The following is a 22001-nucleotide window of genomic DNA, read 5'->3' as shown; positions in this document are numbered from 1 at the left end:
GAGGAGGAAGTAGAGTTGTAAGAAACGTTAAAGGTGCGGTTGGATAAGTAGGAAGAGAACCAGCGAAGAGTACAGTCACGGAGACCAAAGGCGTGGAGTTTTTTGAGGAGGAGGGGATGGTCAACCATATCAAAGGCAGCAGAGAGGTCCAGGAGTAGGAGTAAAGAATAGTGTCGATTGGTTTTGGCTGTTAGTAGATTGTTAGTTTTAGGAGAGCAATTTCCGCGGAGTGTTGAGAACGAAATCCAGACTGAAGGGGATCAAGAAGGCTATTATCAGCAAGGTGGATGCTCAGTTGGTTGTAGACCAGACGTTCAAGGAGTTTGGATAAGAAGGGGAGCAAGGAGATGGGGCGTAGGTTGTTAAGATTGGATGGGTCCAGTGAGGGCTTTTTAAGTATGGGTCTGACAAGTGCGTGATTTAGAGAGTTGGGGAAGGTGCCAGAACAGAGGGAGAAATTGAAGATGTGGGTTAGACAGTGTAGCATAGAGCCAGAGGGTGAATGTAGCATTTGCGGGGGAACAGGATCCAGAGGGCAGGTGGACGTTAGCAAGTAGTTTAGCAACCTCGTCTATAGTGGTGGGGTTGAAAGAGGGAAGTAATGATTGTACTTTTAGGCATGAAGTGTAAAGCGTAGAGGGTATCTGAACAGTAGAGATCTCCTCATGAATTGTATCAAACTTCTGTTTGAAGTGATTGGCGATCTCCTGGGCAGTGAGTGAGTTGGCAGGTGGAGGCAGTGGAGGACGGAGTAAAGAGTTGAAGGTAGAGAAGAGTTGATGGGGACACGATGATAAGTTGCTAATGAGAGTGATAAAATAGGTCTGCTTGGCAATGAGGAGGCTGGAAGTGTATTTTTGGAGGTCAGATTTATATTGGTTGAAATCTTTCTGAGACTTAGTCTTACGCCACAGGCGCTCATGAGCACGACTATGTTTTTTCAGACTTCTAGCATCATCTGTTTGCCAAGGTTGAAGGGGGCGGGGCCTGATTCTGTGTGTAGTGACGAGGCCCAGTGAGTCCAGTGAGGCTAGAAGTGAAGCGTTGTAGACAGAAGTGGCTAGGTTGGTGCAGGATAGGGGCGAGATTTTGTCGTAGAGGTTGTCAGTAGCAGAGTAGAGAAGAGAAGGGTTGAGATGAGGTAGGTTTCTGCGGGTAACTTTTAGGCGATTGGAGGGAGAGGAGGTGGAGGAGAGGGAGAGAGTGAAACTAATAAGGTAGTGATCAGAGAGAGGGAATGGATAGTTAGAGAGGTTGCATGGAGTGCAAAGGTGAGAGAAAACGAGGTCAAGGGTATTGCCTTCAGAGTAAGTAGGAGCGTGTATCCACTGCTTCAGGTCAAAAGAGGAGGTTAGGCTGAGAAGTTTGGAAGTGGCAGGAGTGTTATTAAATAATAGATATATTGAAGTCACCCAGAATGATTGTGGAGATTTCAGAAGAAAGAAAGTAGGGTAGCCAAGCAGATAAGTCATCAAGAAAGGTTGATATTGGTCCAGGGGGCCTGCAGATCACAGCAAGCCTTAGAGAAATTGGAGTGAAAAGACTAATGCAGTGTGCTATGAAAGAGAAGAGTGACAGAGAGGGAGGTGGTTGAAGTACCTGAAAGGTGCTATATGGCGCTAGGATTCCGACACCTCCTCCCTTACGCCCACTGGACCTGGGGGAGTGAGTCCAGGGAAGACCACCTTGGGATAGGGCAGCAGAAGACACAGTGTCTGATTCATGAAGCCAGGTTTCGGTAATGGCGAGTAGTTTAAATGAGTTAACTTTAAAGAGGTAATGGAGAGAGGTGAGTTTGTTGCAGACAGAGCGGGAATTCCAAAGGGCACAAGAGAAAGGGAGTCTGGTCATGGTAAGAATAGAAATGGGAACTAAATTGTGTTGATTGCGGCTGCTGCCAGAGGGTGCAGGGTGATGGGTGCGTGGGGTATAGTTAAATCATGGAGGCCCAGGGTTTGGGGATATATCTCCAGAGGTGAAGTAGGAGGGTGAGGGTGGCAATATGGGAGTGAGATTTATATGAAGGGACATGCCCCAGGGTCCTGGAGATTTTTTGTGTGTATGGATTTAGAATCAGCAGGTAATATACAAATAATTATTATATATTGTTTTTTAAGGTAATTTATTATATTTTTAAAAATTGTACTCAAGCAGGTGGCTTAACAGACATATTACTGAAGTTTGAAGTTATAACTTCAAACCAGTAATTTCAAAGTAAATAGATAAATAATAAATTATTATGTTATGACATATAGCATAATAATATATGATTTAGCTTGATTAAAAGAGTACCTTTTTAGCAGGCAGCAGATTATCATTCTCCCTCTTAACTGTGTGAGAAAAACATGGGATTATGGGTAAATCTTATACACATAAACACATGCTTTTTCCTTCTAGTTAAAGTGGAGTTCCACACAAAAATGGAACTTCCGCTTTTCGGAACCCTCCCCCCCTCCGGTGTCACATTTGGCACCTTTCAGAGGGGAGGGGGGTGCAGATATCTGTCTAAGACAGGTATTTGCACCCACTTCCGGCATAGACTCCCATGGGAGTCTATGCCTCTTCCCGTCCCCACCGCGCTGTCTGCTGGGAACACACAGCTCCCAGAGGGGACCACTTGGGACGCGCAACGCGACTTGCGCATGCGCAGTAGGGAACCGGGAAGTGAAGCCGCAACGCTTCACTTCCTGATTCCCTCACCTAGGATGGCGGTGGCAGCTGCCGAGAACCGAGCGGGTTCTCAGCGTCCCCTGCCGACATCGCTGGACCCTGGGGCAGGTAAGTGGCCATGTATTAAAAGTCAGCAGCTGCAGTATTTGTAGCTGCTGGCTTTTAATATTTTTTTTTTTGGCGGTGTGGGTGAACCCCCGCTTTAAGAGGGCTGGTCTAGTAGGGAGCATGTGTCTATTAGACAGATTCCCCCTTCTATGACACTGCAGTGAGAGAAGAGCCTTCACTGCAGCATTTTTATTGTACAGTTTGTTCCATTGGTGTTTTACCATTGGTCCAAGGCTCCAAGCTGTTCATTAAGCTCAGTGCTTCTGACAAGAAGTGAGAGGCTCATCCTCTCAGTCTGCTGCAAACAGAGTGTGCCAGATTGTATTTAAACTGGCCGCTTTGTATGTAGCTTGTGACAGGCTGCACAAGAAGCCTGTATCTCCGAAACTATAGGTGGCAACAGCCCCAAATTTTGACCAGTGGTGGGGTAGGACCCCAGGTCGCCGAGCCACGACCCTCAAAACTTGATCGTTTTTTCTTTGTTTTTTTTAACCACTTGCCGACCGCCTAACGGCGATATACGTCGGCAGAATGGCACGGGCAGGCAAAATCACGTACCTGGTACGTGATTGCCTTTCCGCGGGCGGGGGGGCCGATAGGACCCCCCCCGGTGCCAGAGGCGGTCGGCTTTAGTTCGCAGGCGATGTGAGGTGAGGGGGAGGCCATCCATTCGTGGCCACCCCCTCCCGATCGCTCCCGGCGAATGAAAATGCTTCCTCTCCCACTGTAATGTAAACAGAGGGAGAGGAAGTGATGTCATCCCTCCTCGAGCCGGTCTTTTTCGTTCACCAACACTACACGTTCAGTAGAACACGCCAGGCACACTTTTCACCCCCCTGTACCCCCTGACACACTGACACCAATAGCAGTTTTTTTTTTTTTTTGCATTGGTGTCAGTTATAAGTGTTAGGGCAGTTAGGTTAGCCCCCTTTAGGTCTGGGGTAGCCCCCTTTAGGTCTAGAGTACCCCCCTAACCCCCCTTATAAAGGTTAAACCCTTGATCACCCCCCGTCGCCAGTGTCGCTAAGCGATCGTTTCTCTGATCGCTGTATTAGTGACACAGGTGACGCTAGTTAGGGAGGTAAGTATATAGGTTCGCTGTCAGTGTTTTATAGCGACAGGGACCCCCATATACTACCTACTAAAATTTTTAACCCCCTGATTGCCCCTTAGTTAACCCTTTCACCAGTGATCACCATATAATTGTTACGGGTGACGCTGGTTAGTTGGTTTGTTTATTATAGTTTATTATAGTTTTAGGGCACCCGCCGTTTATTACCTTATAAAGGTTTAACCCCCTAATTGCCCGGCAGTGATATAAGTTACGTTTTTAGGATCAGATAAGGTCTACGTCGCCCCAGGAAGCGTCAGGTTAGCGCCAGTACCGCTAAAACCCACGCACGCAGCATACACCTCCCTTAGTGCTATAGTATCTGAACGGATCGATATCTGATCCGATCAGATCTATACTCCCCAGCAGTTTAGGGTCCCCCAAAAAAACGCAGTGTTAGCGGGATCAGCCCAGATACCTGATAGCACCTGCGTTTTGCCCCTTGGCCCGGCCCAGCCCAGCCCAGCCCACCCAAGTGCAGTATCGATCGATCACTGACACTTACAAAACACTAAGCACACATAACTGCAGCGTTCGCAGAGTCAGGCCTGATCCCTGCGATCGCTAACAGTTTTTTGGTAGCGTTTTGAATCAGTCGCTAACAGTCAGGAGCTTTTTTTGCCTGTGAGTCTCACTAGTGTACCCCTAAATTTAGAGCCCAAAATGGCAAATCGAAGGTACACTAGTGAAGAGGCCTACACGTTTCTGAGCATGACAGATAGTGAAGAGGAAGTCACTCATCTGTCAGATTCAGGCTCAGAATACGATCCTGTAGAGGACAGCGGCTCCATGACAGATAGCTCTGACGACGGAGTTGTGGTCCCTGCTAAGGTCAGGCGTACCAGACCCCAATCTTCTTCTTCTGTCCTTGAAGTGCAAGAAACGCAGGTCCCTCGTATGGAGCAGAGAAGTACTAGCGCCGCTATTCCTTCTGGTGAACTGGCAAGCACCAGCGGCCTAGTACACCCTGGTCGTACATCCAGCACTGCAGTAACACTTGGTGATGTGGCGAGTCCCATAAGTGCAGTTCAAGCTGGCGAGGTGGCAAGCACAAGTAGTGTCCCGCTGCCATCAAGAAGACGAACACAGGCCTGTCGTGCCCATAGTGCCCTTCTGCTGCATTCGCCAATCCGAATTGGGTACTCACCACTTCTGCAGCACCCGTACTTCCCCCATTCACTGGCCAAACCGGAATTCAGGTGGAAACAGTTGATTTTACGCCACTGGATTTTTATTCGCTGTTTTTCACCGAAGATCTCTATAGATCTATTGTGGACTGAAGCAATTTGTACGCTGGTCAACACATCGCCACTATTCCCCAGTCCTCCCTTGCCAGATATTGGAAACCAATTACCGTTTCCGAGTTTAAGCTCTTTCTGGGCCTTTCCCTCAACATGGGCATAAATAAAAAGAGTGAGTTGCGGTCATATTGGTCCACTGACCCAATTTACCATATACCCGTGTTCTCTGCCACCATGGCCAGGGCACGATACGAGCAGATTTTGCTGTTCATGCACTTCAACGACAATGAACTCTGTCGTTCTCGTGGAGACCCTGGATACGATCGGCTCTACAAAATTCGGCCCCTCCTAAACCACTTCAACCAACGTTTTGCAGACTTGTTTACTCCCCATCAAGTTGTCTGTGTTGATGAGTCCCTGATTAAATTTTCTGTCCGCTTGTCATTCAAACAGTACCTTCCCAGCAAGCGTGCCAGATACAGGGTCAAGATGTACAAGCTCTGTGACAGGGCCACAGGCTATACATGTAGTTTTTTGGTTTACGAGGGCAAAGATAGTCACATAGAGCCGACAAACTGCCCTGACTACATAGGAAGCGCTGGCAAGATAGTGTTGGACTTGGTGTCACCCTTATTCGGAAAGGGGTACCACTTGTACGTGGACAATTATTACACGAGCGTGCCACTTTTTAGCCACCTTTTTGATCATCAGATTGGAGCATGTGGCACCGTGCGACCTAATCGCCGGGGCTTTCCCCAGCGGCTTGTAGACTCCCGTCTTAGGCTGGGGGAGAGAGCCTGCTTGCAGTGTAATAACTTGCTCGCTATGAAGTGGAGGGACAATAAGAATGTTTTTGTTCTTACCTCCCTTCATGCAGACACGACGGTCCAAATTACTAAGGCGACTGGTGTTGTGGAGAAACCCCTCTGTGTCCACGAATATAACCAGTTGTTGGCGCCGTACCTAGTTGCCCGTAAGGCCAGACGCTGGTACAAAAAAGTGTCTGTTTATTTATTTCAATTGGCTTTGCTGAATGCTTATGTGCTATACAGAGCTTCAGGACGGACTGGATCCTTCCTTAAATTCCAGGAAGAGATCGTCAGAGCCCTTCTGTATCCAGACGGTGCTCCACCTCACCTTCCCCAACCAAATGCAGTAAGCTGGCTGCATGAGAGGCATTTTCAATATGTCCTCCCGAGTACCCCTACCCAACGAGCCCCCCAAAAAAGATGTCGTGTCTGCAGCAAGCGTGGATTTAGGCGTGACACCCGGTATTATTGTCCCTTCTGTCCTGACAATCCTGGTCTTTGCATTGGTGAATGTTTTGAATGCTACCATACACTAGTTGAGTATTAGCGTAGGGTACAGCACTGCACAGACTAGGACACACTTTCACAGGGTCTCCCAAGATGCCATCGCATTTTGAGAGACCCAAACCTGGTACCAGTTAAAAAAGTTAAAGTTACAAAAAAAAGTGTAAAAAAAAACAAAAAACAAAAAAAAGTAAAAAAAAAAGAAAAAAACACAAAAATATATAAAATAAAAAAAACAAAAATAGTTGTTGTTTTATTGTTCTCTCTCTATTGTTCTGCATTCTATACTGCAATGTTTTATTGTTATGTTTTTATCATGTTTGCTTTATAGGTATGCAATTTTTTTATACTTAACCACTTTTTTGTTTTCAGGTACGCCATTTAGCTGCAGCGCGGATTTATTTATCTTGACAGCAACAGCGTTTGCTCCCACGATACATAAAGCCGTGACTCCAGTGCTGTCGGAGGTGATTTCACCACCACAGTTACATACTTCAGCATATATGCCGAAGCGCGGGGGCAGTAGTGGGTGGAGGAGCGATTTGCTCCTGCCTTTTGCGGGAGGATGCCCCCATGCTTCGGCATATATATATATTTTAGGTAGGCACAGGTTGCGTTAAATTTTTTATTTTTTACTATGTTTTTTTTTGTATTTGCTTTGCAGGTATGGTAAGTATTACTGTTATACTGTAATGCTACTTTGTTTTTTTGTTAACCATCATTTGCTTAGCAGGTACGCCATTCAGTTGCAGCGCGGATTTATTTATCTTGACAGCAACAGCGTTTGCTCCCACGATACATAAAGCCGTGACTCCAGCGCTGTCGGAGGTGATTTCACCACCACAGTTACATACTTCAGCATATATGCTGAAGCGTGGGGGCAGCAGAGGGCGGAGGAGCGATTTGCTCCTAACTTTTGCGGGAGGATGCCCCCATGCTTCGGCATATATATACGGTGCATGTATGCCCATCATTAGAAGTGGGTGGATGAAGGGAGGTATTCTAATGGTGGGCATACCCAACGATCAATATCTTTTTTTCGTTCAGCCCACAGGCTGCATGAAAAAAAAGTTTACAATATATGCCCAACAATGACCAGCAACGTACTGGTATGTTGCTGGACTTTGAGTGGTTATACCAGAATGATGCCTGCAGGTTTAGGTATCATCTTGGTATCATTCTTTTCAGCCAGCAGTCTGCTTTCATGTAAAAGCAATCCTAGCAGCTAATTAGCCTCTAGACTGCTTTTACAAGCAGTGCGAGGGAATGCCCCCCTCCCCCCACCGTCTTCCATGTTTTTCTCTGGCTCTCCTGTCCCAACAGGGAACCTGAGAATGCAGCCGGTGTTTCGGCCAGCTGACCATAGAGCTGATCAGAGACCAGAATGGCTCCAAACATCTCTATGGCCTAAGAAGCCGGAAGCTACGTGCATTTCATGACTTAGATTTCGCCGGATGTAAACAGCGCCATTGGGAAATTGGGAAAGCATTTTATCACACCGATCTTGGTGTGGTCAGATGCTTTGAGGGCAGAGGAGAGATCTAGGGTCTAATAGACCCCAATTTTTTCAAGAAAGAGTACCTGTCACTACCTATTGCTATCATAGGGGATATTTACATTCCCTGAGATAACAATAAAAATGATTTAAAAAAAATAAAAATGAAAGGAACAGTTTAAAAATATGATAAAAAATTGAAAAAAAATAAAGAAAAAAAAAGCACCCCTGTCCCCCCCTGCTCTCGCGCAAAGGCGAACGCAAGCGTCGGTCTGGCGTCAAATGTAAACAGCAATTGCACCATGCATGTGAGGTATCACTGCGAAGGTCAGATCGAGGGCAGTAATTTTTGCTGTAGACCTCCTCTGTAAATCTAAAGTGGTAACCTGTAATGGCTTTTAAAGGCTTTTAAAAATGTATTTAGTTTGTCGCCACTGCACGTTTGTGCGCAATTTTAAAGCATGTCATGTTTGGTATCCATGTACTCGGCCTAAGATCATCTTTTTTATTTCATCAAACATTTGGGCAATATAGTGTGTTTTAGTGCATTAAAATTTAAAAAAGTGTGTTTTTTCCCCAAAAAATGTGTTTGAAAAATCGCTGCGCAAATACTGTGTGAAAAAAAAATGAAACACCCACCATTTTAATCTGTAGGGCATTTGCTTTAAAAAATATATATAATGTTTGTGGGTTCAAAGTAATTTTCTTGCAAAAAAAAATAATTTTTTCATGTAAACAAAAAGTGTCAGAAAGGGCTTTGTCTTCAAGTGGTTAGAAGAGTGTGTGACATAAGCTTCTAAATGTTGTGCATAAAATGCCAGGACAGTTCAAAACCCCCCCAAATGACCCCATTTTGGAAAGTAGACACCCCAAGCTATTTGCTGAGAGGCATGTCTAATCCATGGAATATTTTATATTGTGACACAAGTTGCGGGAAAAAGACAAATTTTTTTTTTTGCACAAAGTTATCACTAAATGATATATTGCTCAAACATGCCATGGGAATATGTGAAATTACACCCCAAAATAAATTCTGTTGCTTCTCCTGAGTACGGGGATACCACATGTTTAGGACTTTTTGGGAGCCTAGCCGCGTACGGGGCCCCGAAACCAATCACCGCCTTTAGGCTTTCTAAGGCGTAAATTTTACGCTAAATAAGCGTAAATATACGCTTATTGACATTTTGTTTACCAAAGACATGTGGCCGAATACATTTTGGCCTAAATGTATGACTAAAATTGAGTTTATTGGATTTTTTTAATAACAAAAAGTAGAAAATATCATTTTTTTTCCAAATTTTCGGTCTTTTTCCGTTTATAGCGCAAAAAATAAAAACCGCAGAGGTGATCAAATACCATCAAAAGAAAGCTCTATTTGTGGGAAGAAAAGAACGAAAATTTTGTTTGGGTACAGCATTGCATGACCCCGCAATTAGCAGTTAAAGCGATGCAGTGCCAAATTGTAAAAAGTGCTCTGGTCAGGAAGGGGGTAAATCCTTCCGGGGTTGAAGTGGTTAATAGGTATTTTTGTTTATTGCAGGTGAGGCACCTGTCTCCCCTGACTGTACATCTCTGCCACACATCCCCTTATCGTTGGCAGAACACTGTCAGGGAGTGTGGGTGGGGCAGACACAGGAGGAGAAGTAGAAGCAGCTCTCTCTTCTCTCCTCTCTTCTGCAAACAGCAGGGGGAGGGGGAAGTGTCAGCACTGGCTCTGCTGAGTGGCTCTCCCTGGCTGTGATCCAGAGCTGTCGGTGAGCTCCGATCACCTGGTAAACTAGTTCACTCGCAGCCCGCTGTCCCTCTGTGTAGCAGTGAGTGGACTCGGGACTGTGCTGATGGCGGGGATCCTGGCTGCCAGCAGAGGCGGCTCTTTAATTAGGCAAACTAGGGGGCCGCGAGGCCCCTGTTAGTGCGAGGCCTTAGGCGACTGCCTAATTTGCCTAATTAGAGAGCCGCCTCTGCTCCTTGTGGACACAGATTGGAGTTCTTTACTTTTAATTCCAGCAGCGTGGTATAGTTTTTCTTTTGGTTTAGGTTGTTATTACTTTGGTTTTCCCTCTTTATGTAACTGGTTGAATACAGCATATAGAATCCCTCTTAATGTTTGTACTTTATGTCTAAACTGCACTTAAATATACCATCATGGCCTTTTTCTGATGTATCTCAATGCTTCATTGGATCCTGTTGTGTGCAACGTTGTACTGTTCTGTCCTGTATGATACTTTTTTGAAACTCAATAAAAAACGTACCCTTTAAAAAAAAACAGGTAGTGGATGTGGACCAAGACCTTTTGGTGGCCTGCAGCACAGAGCTCACACTATATGGAAAGATTCACTTACATCTGGTGTATGCACACATAAAGACTGTACAACAACAAAAATGGTTTTGCACTTTATTCCCAATAAAGAGCAGTACAAAATATAAGAAGCTGCTGGTAAAGTTTGAACTGAATAAGTGAAATAAAGTACATTAGGTATATAACAGGTTATCCTACTCCTCTTTCTTCAGGCATAGCCAGGTCTTTGGTACTTCAAAGCTAGTTCTCGCCACATCTGTTTTGTCATATGGAATATGGTAAGAGGTATCTGTACTTTGCAATATTGTATCGTAGTTAAGAGCAGGCTGTACAGAAAAGAAAAAAAAAGTTAATAGATATTTTCTTTATGCGAAAGCCTCTATTCATAAGCCAATATTATAGGGCCAATCCTCCAAAACTTTCAGATCTATCAGTTTTTAGTAGATACTAGAATAGGGGTTGGCAACCTTTGGCACTCCAGCTGTTGTGAAAGTAGAAATCTCAAGAGGCACTGCAAGACTTTCATCCACAGTAATGACTCTATAAGGTAGACGCATGATGGGATTTGTAATTTCACTACAGCTGGAATGCAGAATGTTGCCTACCCCTGTACTAAAGAATGAAATCTCCCGTCAGTCTCTAGCATCTCTTGAGGACAGATATCTGAGTTTAAAGTGTTTCTAAACCCCAAAACAAAATTTTTATGTACTGCAGCTTACATAATTAGTCAGGTTGAAAAAAAGACACAAGTCCATCTAGTTCAACCAATAAAAAAAAAAAAATCATAATCTCATATACACCATCCTATACCCTATACTCACAGTTGATCCAGAGGAAGGCAAAAAACCCCAGCAAAGCATGATCCAATTTGCTACAGCAGGGGAAAAAATTCCTTCCTGATCCCCCGAAAGGCAATCGGATATTCCCTGGATGAACTTTACCTATAAATGTTAGTATCCAGTTATGTTATGTACATTTAGGAAAGAATCCAGGCCTTTCTTAAAGCAATCTACTGAGCTGGCCAGAACTACCTCTGGAGGGAGTCTATTCCACATTTTCACAGCTCTTACTGTGAAGAAACCTTTCCGTATTTGGAGATGAAATCTCTTTTCTTCTAGACGTAAAGAGTTGTCCTCTGTGATGACCTTAAAGTGAATAACTCAACACCAAGTTCACTATATGGACCCCTTATGTATTTGTACATGTTGATCATAACCCCCAATATCTCCTCTTCTCAAGAGAGAATAAATTCAGTTCCTCTATTTTTTTCTCATAGCCAAACTCCTCCATGCCTCTTATCAGTTTGGTTGCTTTTCTCTGCACTTTCTCCAGTTCCCCAATATTCTTTTTGTGAACTGGTGCCCAAAACTGAACTGCATATTCCAGATGAGGTCTTACTAACAATTTGTACAGGGGCAAAATGATATCTCTCGCTATGGAGTCCATACCTCTCTTAATACAAGACAGGACTTTGCTCACTTTAGAAACAGCAGCTTGGCATTGCATGCTATTAAGCTTATGATCTACCAAAACCCCCAGATCCTTCTCCACCATTAATCCCTCAGTTGTATCCCCCTAGAATGTATGATGCATGCATATTCTTAACCTCCAAGTGCATAACTTTACATTTGTCAACATTAAACCTTATCTGCCACATAGTCGCCCAATTAAACAGTGCATTGAGGTCGGCTTGTAAATTGGAGACATCCTGTAAGGACGTTAATCCACTGCATAGCTTGGTGTCATCTGCAAACACTGAAATGGTACTTTTAATCCCAGACCCTATATCATTTATAAAGATATTACAAAGTAAGGGTCCCAACACTGAACCTTGGGGTACACCACTGATAAACTTAGACCCAGGGTCGGCAACCCTTCGATCGCGATCTACCAGTCGGCCACGAGTAGGTGACTGGTAGATCTCATGCTTGTCTCTGCCTTGCCGACCGCAACTTGCAGAGTTGTGCAGGAAAGCCGCGAGTACTGGAAACCTGTCAAAAGCCGAGAAAGGCATTCCCCGCCCCCGTAGCATGCCCTCTGCTTACGTGCAGCTGGGGGATGTGGGAAGCCTCTGCCGTCTATGCGGCGAGGTTCGGGCTGAGGAAAGCCTCTGAAGACACCGGGCGGGCAGAGGGAGGAAGGAAGGAATCTGCCGCTGATGACAGCATGTGAGCGGGCGGGCAAGCGCAGCTAGGAAAGCATCTGCCGCCAAAGAAAGCGTGTAAGCGGAACTAAGAAAGCATCTGCGGCCGGGGGCTCTTTCAAGGGTACCTAAGCTGGAGTGCATTGTGCTGACCCCTCCCTCCTCCTCAGTCCATCCAAGGCAATTATGGATGAGATCATGTGGGATGGACGAGAGAGGAGGGCTGACTGGGATCAGTACAAGCATAGTTGGATGTGCATCTCTGTATCAAGTAACATTTTTTTTGTCATTCTGAGCCCCCAGTGGTGTGCTCTTCAAACTCCTCAGTAATGTGCCCCCTGATACCCCAGTGGCGTGCCACCCCCCCGAGGCCCCCAGTGGCATGTCCCCCCCCCCCCAGGCCTCCAGTGACATGCCCTCCTGACTCCCTCATATCGTGCCCTCCTGACCCCCCTGTACCATGCCCTCCTGACCTTCCTGTGCCAGGCCATCTTGAGCCCCCCTAACATGCCCTCCTGACCTTCTTGCGCCAGGCCATCCTGACCCCCTCCCCCCCATACCACTGCTCCACATACTACTGACCTCTGTACACTGCCCCACATCCTACTGACCCCTGTACAGCGATCTACCTACTACTGACCTCTGTACATGACCAAGATTAGACTGAATGTTTAACTGATATGCATTTAATATATTATCCCAGATTTAGTTTTATTGTTATATGATATTGGATCTGATGGTTTGCTGTTTGGTAGTTGTATATCAGTTTTAGATGCCAATTATGGAAGAGACTGTTTTTTTTTCCTTTGCTAAAATAAAAAAAAGAAAGAAAAAAAAAAAATGAAAGTGAATGTTGAGTTTCTGGCTGAAGCTAACTTTTAAAGGTAGGCTACATTTGTACTTTTACAGTGACATTAGTTTTATTATATTTTCTAAGTTTTCTCCAAGCTGTCCTTGTACTTACTTTTCATTGGGGGCTTGCTTGTTAACTTCTTAACCCCAGGGACCTATGATCCCTTCCTTGTTGTCCAGGTAGATCTCCACCTCTCAAATGGTTGCCTACCCCGCCTTAGACCATTCAGAGTACGAATTATTAACCACTGCTCTCTGAATTCTGCCTTTTAGTCAGTTTTCTATCCATTTACAAAGCCTGTAGATTTGACCTTACATATTAGCCGTGTGTGGGGAACTGTGTCAAACGCTTTTGCAAAATCCAAGTATACCACGTCCACAGCCACCCCTCTGTCCAAGGTTTTACTTACCTCCTCATAAAAAGAAATCAAATTTGTTTGACAACTTCTGTCTTTCATGAATCCATGCTCTCCGTTGCTTAAATTTTTTTTTCTAGCAAGAACTCATCTTTGTGGTCTCTTATTAAACTCTCCAGTATCTTCCCGACTAAAGAAGTTAAACGAACTGGTCTATAGTTACTTGGTAAAGACTTTGATCCCCTTTTAAATATAGGCACCATATTGGCCCTACGCCAATCCAGTGGTACTATTCCAGTCATTAACGAGTCCCTAAAAATTAGATACAATGGCTTTGAAATGACAGAGCTCAATTCTTTGAGGATCCATGGGTGGATGACATCTGGTCAAGGTTCTTTATCCACCTTTATTCTCTCTAAATATTTTTGGAACATATCACTTTTGAGCCATTGTGGATCATTTGGGGCTGTGTCAATACCATTTCCATTATGGACATGAGCTTCCCCATGCTCCTTTGTATACACAGAGCTGAAGAAAGTATTTAATAAATTTGTAAAGTGAAGGTAGTGCTGCGCTATGAACCTAAATACTGTGCGTAATAAAGTGCAAAGATACTCAACAAAAGATATAATTGAAAGAGGCAATGTTCAAAGGTCAAAATATATCCAATCCTAGGCAGTATAAAAACGTATCGCATGCCCTGTGATTTCTTCGGATAAAACAATAAAAGTGTATCAATAAGCCAATAAAAGTATATCAAACACTCAAATGATTCTTCATAGAGCAGTGATAGAAAATATATCCATATGGTGTACAAATGAAGTCAAAAAACAGTGCTCAAAAGAAGGTGCACTAAAATTGCAATAAATCCCGAAGGAATAGGTAAAATCCTAAACGGCATATAAAAGCATACAAAAAAGTTTCCATCATATAGGTATATGCTGCAAATGTTCTTATAGGTGAAAACAAAAAAGATAAGTAGTGTCCATATAAGGTGCAAAGTAGGTAAGTGGCTGTATATTTGGCAGTGTCAGCATAAAATGACAAAGTGCTGGTGACAATCCTCTGGCATAAAGTGCTGATGATAGGTGACTTCCTGGTTCCTGTGCAGAGTAATGTATAGATGTACCCTTAACTTACCGCTGTAAGGTAACAGCATGTGGGTATATCTCAATATGTTTCTTGGCAGCCTCCCAGTATGGCTTATCCGGCTCCAATGGTGTGTCTCTAGTCTGGAATCAGAGTCCCCCTATTGTCCCTGGTGTGTCCGGATCTAATGAACCTCGCAACGGGGCATGGGGGGATGTAAAGAGGGATGCACGATAGTGTAGTATTTCCAAATGTTTATTGACAAAACAGTAAAAGTAAAATCAAGGTACTCACAATACTAAGTATCAAACAGGAATATAACAAAGGAGCTGCAAGCTTGCCCATGTCACTTCTGGTGCCTCGTGTTCCCGCACATGTTCGTCACTGTCACGTGACTTCATCATCCCCTGATACCCACATTCTGTTAGCTTATAATTTCTTCAGAATTTATTGCAATTTTAGTGCACCTTCTTTTGAACACTGTTTTTTTCACTTCATTTGTACACCAAATGGATATATTTTCTATCACTGCTCTATGAAGAATCATATGAGTGTTTGTTATACTTTTATTGTCTTATTGAAACACTTTTATTGTTTTATCCGAAGAAATCGCAGGGCATGCTATACGTTTTTATACTGCCTAGGATTGGATATATTTTGACCTTTGAACATTGCCTCTTTCAATTATATGTTTTATTGAGTACCTTTGCACTTTATTATGCACAGTATTTAGGTTCATAGCGCAGCACTACCTTCACTTTATATATTTTCTAGGTTCTGATATTTCCTTCAGTGTTGCAGCATATTGTTAAAAAACGCACACATTTAGTAGCGCGGGAATATCATTGTATTATGTAATAAATTTGCCTATTCTTTGTCCCCAGTCACCCACTCTAGATTATTTTGTAAAGCGCCTACATGCTCAGACCTGACCTTTTTACTATTAATATATTTAAAGATTTTTTTGGGTTTGTCCTACTATCTTTTGCAATATGTCGTTGGTTTTAAATTTTTGCATCCTTGATTTTTTTTACATATTGTTATAGTCTTTGTAACATTTAAATGATGATAGTGTTTCTTCATTTTTATATTTATTATTTATAGCTTTTTTAACTTTGGCCGTGAGCCACATAGGTTTTATTTTTAACCTTTTAAACGTATTGCCCATGGGAATATACTTTGCAGTTCACATACAGTCGCTTTGAAGAATTCCCATTCCTGTTCTGTGTTCATCGGTGCCAATATTCCCTCCCAGTCTAAGTCTTGGAGAGCAGCCCTCATCCTTGGAAAATTTGCTAAATTTGAAAATCATGTTATGGTCACTGCTACCCAGATGTTCCTTTATATGAACATTAGTAATAAGCTCTGCATGGTTTGAGATTACTAGGATCAGCAGAGCATCATTCCTAGTTGGGGCCTCTATGAATTGTACCATAAAACTGTCCTGTAATAGGTTTATACATTTTTGCCCTTTAATTGTTCCAGCAGTGTCATTACTCCAGTCAATTTCTGGGTAGGTAAAATCCCCAAATATTATCACCGTCCTAGCCCTTTCCATCTGTGCAAGGAGCTGAGTCTCCACCTCCTCATAATCATTGGAGTTTGTTATAGGCCACCCAATGTTAAACTTTGAACTACGCTATATGCAGTTCCACCCATAATGCTTCAGCCACATCACACTCTCCATCAACTAGGTCCTCTTTCACACTCGTTTGAGATCACTTCCCACATAGAGAGACAGACACCACCACCTTTCCTTTTTACCCTGTATCTCCAAAAGAGTGCATAGCCAGGAATATTAATAGCCCAGTCATGTGAAGAATGAAGCCAAGATTTAGCAATACTGATTAAATCATAGCTCTCCTCATGCACCAGAGCTTCCAACTCGCCTATTTTGCTTGGCAGAATTCTGGCATTGGTAAACAAACACTTTAATGCATTATTACATTTTGCTTTGGTGTTTTGCATATCTTTTTTAGTAGTACAAATAGCACTATAACTTTCAATGGTTGTTTGCAACATGGATACTTTCTGGTCACCTGCCATAACCCTCCCCCCATCTACCCCCATTCCACCCACCATTCATGTCTGACCACTAACTGACCTGTCTGCCTGATTAAATTCTAGTTCACCCTCCCCCCTCAATCCTAGTTTAAATATTCCTCCTACCTTCCCATAAACCTCTCCCCCAGCACAACAGACCCCTTTCCTTTCAGGTGCAAACCATCTTTAGCATATAGGTTGCACCCCAATGAAAAGTCAGCCCAGTGCTCTAGAAACCCAAACCCTTCCTTCTTACACAAATCCTTGGATGTGGTGGCTTCATTAGTTCTCTTTTTTTAGGCTTTTTTTTTTTTCTTTATGGTCGCCTGGTGATCTGGCCAGTAATTGAGGGCGTCTCCACTCTGCATGGGAAAGCAACGGAGACACCACTGGACAGCAGCTTTGACTGGAGAGGGTAGTGTTAGATGGACTGTTGGATTTAGTTGGACTTTACATACAGTAAGTGACTAACACATTAACCCCTGGTTCACGCTGCCGCGACTTGTCATGTGACTAGAGAGTTCAAAGTCGCATGCCAAGTCGTGCCCCATTAACTGCAATGAAACCATTCTAATCGGTGCGACTCAAGTCTTAGAAAAAGGTTCATGCACTACTTTTGGTGTGACTTCAATATGACTTGCATTGATTTCTGCTCAAGAAGTTGTATGCAAGCCGTGATCAAGTCGCACAGGGATGTCGGATTCAAAGTCACGGCAGTGTGAACCCAGGCTAAATCCTAACTGCAGCTAACAAATTTTAAGCAGCTATATCAACAGGTTTGTTTTTCCTTTTGGGATAAAAGTTTTACCTAAATGAATAAAAGCTGACCATTGTAACGCTTTTTTCAAGCTCCTTCTGGTGCGGCTGGTTGGAGGAGACTCTTCCCCCCTCCAAAAATGGCTAGTGCGGTAGATGCCAGTGGGTGACATCACTGCACCACTGAATTACAGAATTCACCCCCATTGTCGGCCCTTCACATTTCAGGGAGATTGATTTTTTGCGCGGCCTAATTGCATACAGAGAAACGCATTTTCGGATAGGAACTTTTTCCAACCGAAAAATAGAGAGCATGCTCTTAATCTTTTGCTGGCTGGAATTCCGCCAGCAAAAGACCGATGGAGCATACACACGGTCGCATTTTCCGTCAAAAAGCTCTCATCTGAGTTTTGCTGGTGGCATTTTCGATTGTGTGTATGCGGCATAAGAAACAATAAAAAGCTAAAAAAGGTATTTACAATGCAATTTGTTATAAAAGACATGCAGGGCTATGGCAAGAAAAGGGAAGAATTAAATATTTGTTTGCCTTTCCTGCTACTTTAAGTTCCTTCCAACGTGGAGAGGAACAGAGTTGGGAATCAGGGCAGAGAGATCTCACTGTATCCAAGACATTTAAAAAGCTGGAGCTGACTCAAGTAAAGAAAGTAAAAAGCTAGTTTACGACGCCTCGAGATCTGATTATAAGATATGTGATTCTCTGGACAACTATGGAGCAAAAAGTTCATCCTATAATTAAAACTTCACTTTGGGTACACTAAAGCTGGCCATTAAAATCTGGTGGTTCTGCAGGGACTGGACCAATTCCAACTGGTGTGTTATAGCTGGTACACACTACAGTTTTTTTGTCGTTCAACCAAAAAAACTGAGAGCTCTGGTCGAGCCACTGTACTAACCATCCGAAGTTAGTGCAGCAATCCCCCCTGCTGAGCTGCTGTGTTCTGACAGGGGATGGCCCCTAGAACACTCCGATCAGTGCTCTCTTCCATTGGCTAAGAGAGCTATTCGAGAATCGGACGGCTGCTGATTTTCCAGCATGCTTGGCCGGCTTCTGTCGGACAGACCGACATACACACGGACCAAATGTCAGACAGTTTTTATTGAACTAGCAGCTGATGTCTCCCGACATTCGGCCCATGTGTGCAGGGCTTTAATCAGAAGTCGATTGTTAGATTGACTTATGTCAAATTGACAAGTTGGAATACTTTTGTACTTTTGTTGATCAGTGACTGAAGCCAATTGGCTGCTGCCACTGATCAGTGTATTCTGACAGCACCGGGCCCTGCTGTCAGAATACAATGTCCCGGTGGGAGGGGATTCCACCAAAAAAAAAAAAAAAAAAAAAAAAGTACCTAAGCCAATCATTTTTTCTATATTAGTACTTAATGATCTGCACAACTGGAAAAGTTCCCTCTGCCTACATACTTTATGCCAAAAGGTGTTCTTAGTTCTTTGCACACAGGCCACCTAGCTGGCGTGCGTTCCTACCAGCATTTTAATGCAGGTGCAGCATCCAGCCCCACTGCCTGCAGCTTGTCAAAGTCTATGGCAGGATGCAGCTGGATGGAGTTAAACACTGTACCAAGAGGTACTCACGTTTAGGGCCGTAGGTGTTCAGGGACAAATGCCTGTAACTCAGAAAGACTTGTATTCTCCCGAGACTAGCATTCAGTGGCAGCAGTGACTTAGGTCTCACATTCCAGATATATAGCTATGAGACTGTAGGAACAGGAGTGCCTTGGCACCCTGACATTTCAGGAGGTGCACTGCTTTTTTTCACTAGGCATTTAAGAACAATGGTACTTTCTCCAGGGTACTGCTTTGGAACAGTTAACATTTCTTTGGTAGTTCTCTATAACAGCACATCATCACTCTTTGAGTTCAGGTTGGCTTTAACTGGATTAAGTTTTGCACGGTGCTTTTTAATGATATCTGCTTGAAGCTGAGGGAAGAAAGCTTTCTTCAATTTAGAATGTAATTTTTACCTGCAGGCGAGGATTTCCAGGACCGTAGGAGAGTATTACTAACTGATGTGCACGCTGCCATTTGAAAAAAAGTTGTTGTGTTTCAGCATCAGGCAGACAAGCCTTGTGGTCCCTTAGGAGGTCTCGGGTCAGAAAACAACAATGGCTGCCAGAGTTTATACATGCATAAAGGAGGAAAGGATCATCTAATGATCTGTGGAAACAGGTGAGAGAGATATACAAATAAGGTGACACTGCAGGTCAGTTCATAGCCTAAATAGTAGCTTATATAAGCACTGCTGGTCAGTAAATGCATAAAAATGTACAGTAGCTTATAATAGACACTGCTGAACCAAACTACACAGAAATGGTAGCTCATCCAGACACTGTTGGTCAATGTATATACATTTGATAGCTCATAAAGACATAAGGCATGGATGCTCAACCTGTGGACCTCCAGCTGTTGCGGAACCACAAGTCCTATGAGGCATTGCAAGCCGCTGAGAGTTACAAGCATGACTCCCAAAGGCATAGGCATGATGGGATTTGTAGTTCTGCAACAGCTGGAGGGCCACAGGTTGAGCACCCATGCGCTAAGGGATCAGTGCATACAGCCAAAATGGTAGCTCATACAGACGCTGCTGGGTCAGTGTAAACACTTTCATTAGGTCATAAAGACACTGTGAGGACAGTGCATATGAATACAATTGCACATATATATACACAATGCTGTACAATGTATATACACTAGCTCATACAGACAGTGCCAGATCAGTTCTTAAAGCAGAACCTCACCGATACTTTAATTCCCTCATACGGCACCATCTTCCCAAGTCCAGCCTGTGCACAGATGCACCACCAGTTTTTGCCAGGCATTTGGAACCTGGCAAAGACCAGCAGAGCAACTGTGCATGCCTACAAATGTCCCCAGTTGCTAGAGTTGGGCACGCAAGTTGCTGGTGGTGGTGGCATTTGTGCGCATGCGTAGAAAACCCACGTGCACACATAGACAACACACTGCTTCTTGGGATAGCTGTGATATAGCAATCTCGGGAGCCAGCAGGGCCTGGCCTAGGCAAAAAATCAGGAAGTGCTTCCATACAGCAAAAAAATACACAAGGAGGTACAAATTACAATTAATCTCTTAAACATTATTGTAACAGCGAGGTGGGAAGACCAAAAAGTGAAAATATGGCCATAAGGAGCTGAAGTGGTTCTAAAGGCAGAAGGTTTTTTTTTTTTTATCTTAATGCATTCTATGCATTAAGATAAAAACCTTCAGTGTTCAGCAGCCCTCCTCAGCCCCCCCACCCCAATACTTATCAGAGCCCCATCTTGATCCAGTGATGTTGCACGAAAGCCTCGCCTGTCCGGGACTCTCCCTCCTGATTGGCTGAAACACAGTAGAGTGCACCATTGGCTCTTGCTGCTGTCAATGAAAGTCAGTGAGCCAATCAGGGGAGAGAGGGAACAGGGGATGAGTCAAGGCTTTGTGTCTGAATGGACACAGGGAGCTGCAGGTCGGCTCGGGTACCCCCATAGCAAGCTGCTTGCTGTGGGGGCTACTTGGCAGGAGGGAGGGACCAGGAGTGCCGACGAGGGACCCAAGAAGAGGAGGATCTGGGCTGCTCTGTGCAAAACCACTGCACAGAGCAGGTAAGTATAACATGTTTGTAATTTTTAAACAAAAAAACAAGACTTTAATATCACTTTAAGGCCTCATGCACACTGGACGTTATACTAACGTTATAAAAACACCAGTAGCTTTGCAGTGAGTTTTTCAATGTTTTTGCAATAGTGTTTTTAAAAAAAAATTATTTTTTTCAATGGATCAAAAACGTTAAAAAACGCTGGTGAGCCGCGTTGAGTGTTTATCAGCTTTTTTCATGTTAGAGCGTTTTTACAGCTGAAAACTGCCTCTCGGAACCCACTAGTTGTGGGGTTTTTTTTTTACAGCCAAAAAATGCCCCAGCCAAAAACAGTTGATAACAGCCTGTGTGTGCATGGATGGGGAGTTTATTGACTGTAGAAAAAAACGTCTGAAGCCAAAAACAGTAGCTGTAAAAAACGTCCAGTGTGCATGAGGCCTAAGTCTAAAAAGTTATAATGACCAGAATGATACTCACATATTGTCAAGGAAAAAGCAGTCAGCATATCCCTGTAAGCGCTGAATGTCCTGCTTTTGCCACTTCTTAGAGGGCACTAACATGTGTTTCCTTCCCAACACCAGAATACGTTTCCCCTTTGCTGCCAGACTAGAGACCACATCCAAGAGCTGAAACAAGACAAAAAGTAAAGAATAAGAATACACGGTGAAGTTTCTCTTTATGTGCTATTGGGTGTGCTGGTGCGCATATTTGTGATGTCCTAGTTAAATACAGCCCTTCCTCTGGTGGTTAATCTATAAATCTCTCTATTTATTCCAACAAAAGATATGGAAGAGCAAGCGCATAAAAAGATAACGCGTATCCCACCCCAAAACAGGAATGGAATCTATTGAAGCTTTCTAGTCCATCGCTGCATTCGTTTTCTTTTTTTTTTGG

The 22001-nt window shown here is 43.7% G+C and overlaps 1 protein-coding gene across 1 annotated transcript in view; it reads right to left on the bottom strand.

The window, feature by feature from the left end:
* Window positions 1–10319: 10319 nt before the first annotated feature.
* PRORP (protein only RNase P catalytic subunit) overlaps window positions 10320–22001 on the bottom strand; it is a 132399-nt gene continuing 120717 nt past the window's right edge. The window contains exons 5-7 of the mRNA XM_073609440.1: window positions 21585–21733; window positions 19480–19672; window positions 10320–10563 (exon numbers count right to left, since the gene is read on the bottom strand). Of these exons, the coding sequence (XP_073465541.1) occupies window positions 10432–10563; window positions 19480–19672; window positions 21585–21733 (474 nt within the window). The 3' untranslated portion in view covers window positions 10320–10431. The remainder of the gene's footprint in view (window positions 10564–19479; window positions 19673–21584; window positions 21734–22001) is intronic.

The sequence above is a fragment of the Aquarana catesbeiana genome, linkage group LG13, assembly GCF_042186555.1.
Source record: "Aquarana catesbeiana isolate 2022-GZ linkage group LG13, ASM4218655v1, whole genome shotgun sequence".
Classification (NCBI taxonomy): domain Eukaryota; kingdom Metazoa; phylum Chordata; class Amphibia; order Anura; family Ranidae; genus Aquarana; species Aquarana catesbeiana.
This window is presented reverse-complemented; position numbering and strand designations above follow the sequence as displayed.